At 37.7% G+C, this 3,359-nt stretch overlaps 1 protein-coding gene across 1 annotated transcript; it reads left to right on the top strand.

Moving 5' to 3' along the window:
- The first annotated feature begins 575 nt into the window (after nt 1-575).
- LOC149138265 (uncharacterized) lies at nt 576-1,959 on the top strand. The gene has a single exon (XM_089449107.1). The coding sequence runs from the start codon at nt 648-650 to the stop codon at nt 1,737-1,739; it is 1,092 nt and encodes a 363-aa protein (XP_089305233.1). The 5' UTR covers nt 576-647; the 3' UTR covers nt 1,740-1,959.
- Nucleotides 1,960-3,359: the final 1,400 nt, after the last annotated feature.

Below are 3,359 nucleotides of genomic sequence, written 5' to 3'. Positions count from 1 at the left end.
TTATTTACCATTTTCAGCTAACCTAACTTAACACAATTGCAGATACGTGAAATCCATTTTCAGCATGTCAATGGCCTTAGCCAAAGGCAGAAAGGATACGATTACAGAAGCACTGAAGAGTCGTGGACTGTACTCCAGAATAATCGAGGTCGAGTCCTAGGTGGAAAAAAGCCAGATTGAGTTGTTCAATTATTCGCATTCACGGTTTTGCACGACCATAAAAAAAAAAAGCAGATTCTTCAGTTATGCATCACGTAACAGTCCAGGAGACGCTAGTCCCGATCCTTCTGCTCTAGAAATCTCCCAAAGCTGTCATTATTCCCCTTGGCCCATCACCTCAAGTGGGCATCTATGGATTTGGCACTGCTACAGGAAATAAATGGGTGAAGTCTTTGTCATCTGCATCGCTTTTATGCTTTCTGTTTCGTTCAAGGCAGTCACCAGCCACTTTTCTGATTCCACACAGCCAAGAAAGCTGAAAAGACGAAAAAAAAAATGTATTATTCGGCTCAGTTGATCTATAAATCTCAGTCCCCGAACAGTTAAATCCACCGAGATTTTATATATTCGAAGCATTGGTGCTGCAATTGTTATCATCTCTGAGAGCGTTTTGTCTAGGAAGTTTGTCTTGGAAAAGAGTGGAAGCCATGTATCCTCAAAGTAGTTTCAGGAATCCGTATTACACAAACCCTAGGCAGCAATCCCTTGGAGGAATCAGGCCGGTTCCTATCCAATCTCGGCCTCAAGCACCCAAAACACCGGAGCCCAAAAGAGAGGAGCAACAGGCTCCACAGGCGGCCAAGAAGGCCGAAGAACCTGCAAGAGACAAGACGAGAGACATTAGACCTGATCAGCAGCCTGCTAAACAACTGTCATTTCAGGCCCAGCCTCAGGTGCCCAAGCCCCCGCAGCTCCAACCTAAGGTGCCAAAACCCCAACCCCAGCCCCAGCCTCAGCCCCTGCAGCTCCAACCTGAGGTTCCCAAATCCCAGCCCCTGCAGCTCCAACCTGAGGTTCCCAAATCCCAGCCCCTGCAGCTCCAACCTGAGGTGCCCAAACCCCAGCCCCAGCTGAAGGAAGATCCCAAGAAGGCTGAGCAAAAGGTCCCAGAGGAATCCAGTGCTTCTTCTCCTTTTCCTAATGAGCAGATTCAATCACTTTCTTTGCTCTCTGAGGCTGATAGCAGAGCTGGGCAAATGATAGTTCCTGCAGATAATAGATCATTGGTGCTCAGGGGATCCCAACCGTCTGAGCAACAGAAATCTCTTCAGCAAGGAATCAAAGACGACATCTCCAATCTCACTCGCAGGCTATCCGAGCTCCACAGCCAGCAGAATCTCAGCTCCAATGGAGACCAGAAGCTGCAGGATTTGGGCGTGAGGGTTATCACTCTGGCCGGAGAAAACCGGGGAGCTACCATGGATATGGGTTCTGAATCCAGAAAAAACGGCATGCTTGACTTGCAGAAAGTGAATTACAAGCCCAATGGGGCTAATAAGAACGAGGAAAGCCCTGATGAAAATCATCGTCACAAGGCAGCTGGCCCTGTGAATGCCTTCGTGAATAGCAACATACAGGCTGCCAACAACTCCATTCTGTTTCACAGCACTTGCCCTCACAGAGACCCGGGCGTGCGCTTGGCTCTTTCCAATAATCCTGTTTCTTCCAAGGGAATTGCTCCACCCAAGGAGAGCCGCGGAAGATCAGTAATAAGAGCTGCACAGCCTGCTGCTGATTAATCTGGTTTAATAAGAATATATGTAAACCCTAAATAAGGGCTTGGAGTCAGTTGTTCTGACCAGTGCCATAGGTCACTACGATGGTGTTATCACCGTCTAGTATATTATTGTTTGGAACCCTTAATTGCATTTTGTGTGAAGATCTTTAAAAAGAAAATCAATTAGTGTATTCCATTATCCTATTTTATCATTTCAAATAAAAGATAAAATTATAAGACTATTTGGTAAACGAGTGTGATAAGGGCAACGCCTAACCAGCCATTTTCAGGGTATTTAATGTTTGGGATATGTACGCTGGTTAACGCGATAATACGGGAGTGGGAAGTTTCGGTATTAAATAATATTTGAATTTTAACCTGTTATCGAACTAAGTTGCGTGCATATCCTCGAACATTAAATACCTTGGGGATGGCTGGTTAAACGTTGTCATGTGATAAGTGTTGTGAAAATAATTTTTTATTAAAATGACGTGTATTTTAAATTTTTAAATTAAATTTTATTTTTTAATATTTTTTATTAAAATCATAGTTTTTATTTATTTTTTTACGTTTATTTCTTTTAATTTATTTAATTTTATTATAATTAATACTAATTTATTTAATTTTATTATAATTAATACTGATTAATCTATAGATCGGATCTCACTGTTTTTGTTTTTTTTGTAGAGATGTATTATGTACTGTAAATGCAAAAATACAAAAGCAATAACGTTGCTATTACATGGCAGTCACATAGGTTAGATTTTTTTTTAGGAAAATATAAAATGTATTAAATATATTAAAAGATATTAATTAAGATTAATTTGAGTGATTCAGAATCATGTTATTATTTTTTATAAAGGAGATTAATTTATGTAAATTTCAAATGATACTTTAAATTTCTATATTTAAATCTAATTTTAGCAAATAACATGATGATGAGTTAATTATTATGGTTTTTTAACTTTATTATTGATCAAATAACATGATGATGAGTTAATTATTATGGTTTTTTAACTTTATTATTGATTAAATTTATACTTTGCAAATTTTAAAATTTATTTTGAATATTATTTATTTATATATATTTATATATATATTAAAATTATTTTTTTTTTAAGATTTTAGAAAGAGTATTTTGAACTTAAAAAGAAGTTGAATAAAATAAAAATATTGAGCGTGTCCTAGAAATACTTTTTTGTTCAATTCTTGCATTTAACTATCTGGTCTTTTATAAGGCAATATTCTTGATTCAATTCTTGCATCTAATGGGTCCATCTTGTCCTTGGTAAGGCAATATTCTTGATTCAATTCTTGCATCTTGTGTGGCAAAGAGTGGTTTGCTTAATCAGCTCTGTGTGATATAAAGACACGGCGTTTTAACAAGTTTTTCCTTACAAGTGTTTTAAGGATAAGGTCAAAGAGAAATTATGGAAAAACATTTCATTTTGGAATGTGATGCTTTCAGAGACATTATAGACAGTTACAACAGTATGTTAACATTAGTTCCTTGGCATTGTCTTTTCAGTGAGGAGACTAAGACAAATAGGAATTACATTTTCCAACACTCCCCTTTAATTACTACTTGTCTCGATATCAATCTACAATATCTACATCTGGTCCAGTCTGGTAATTACACCTG

Source organism: Pinus tabuliformis, chromosome X, assembly GCF_031772625.1.
Source record: "Pinus tabuliformis cultivar Carrire ecotype Pingquan chromosome X, CPIR1, whole genome shotgun sequence".
Classification (NCBI taxonomy): domain Eukaryota; kingdom Viridiplantae; phylum Streptophyta; class Pinopsida; order Pinales; family Pinaceae; genus Pinus; species Pinus tabuliformis.
Note: the sequence above shows the minus strand (reverse complement) of the source record. Positions and strands in the feature narration are given on the sequence as shown.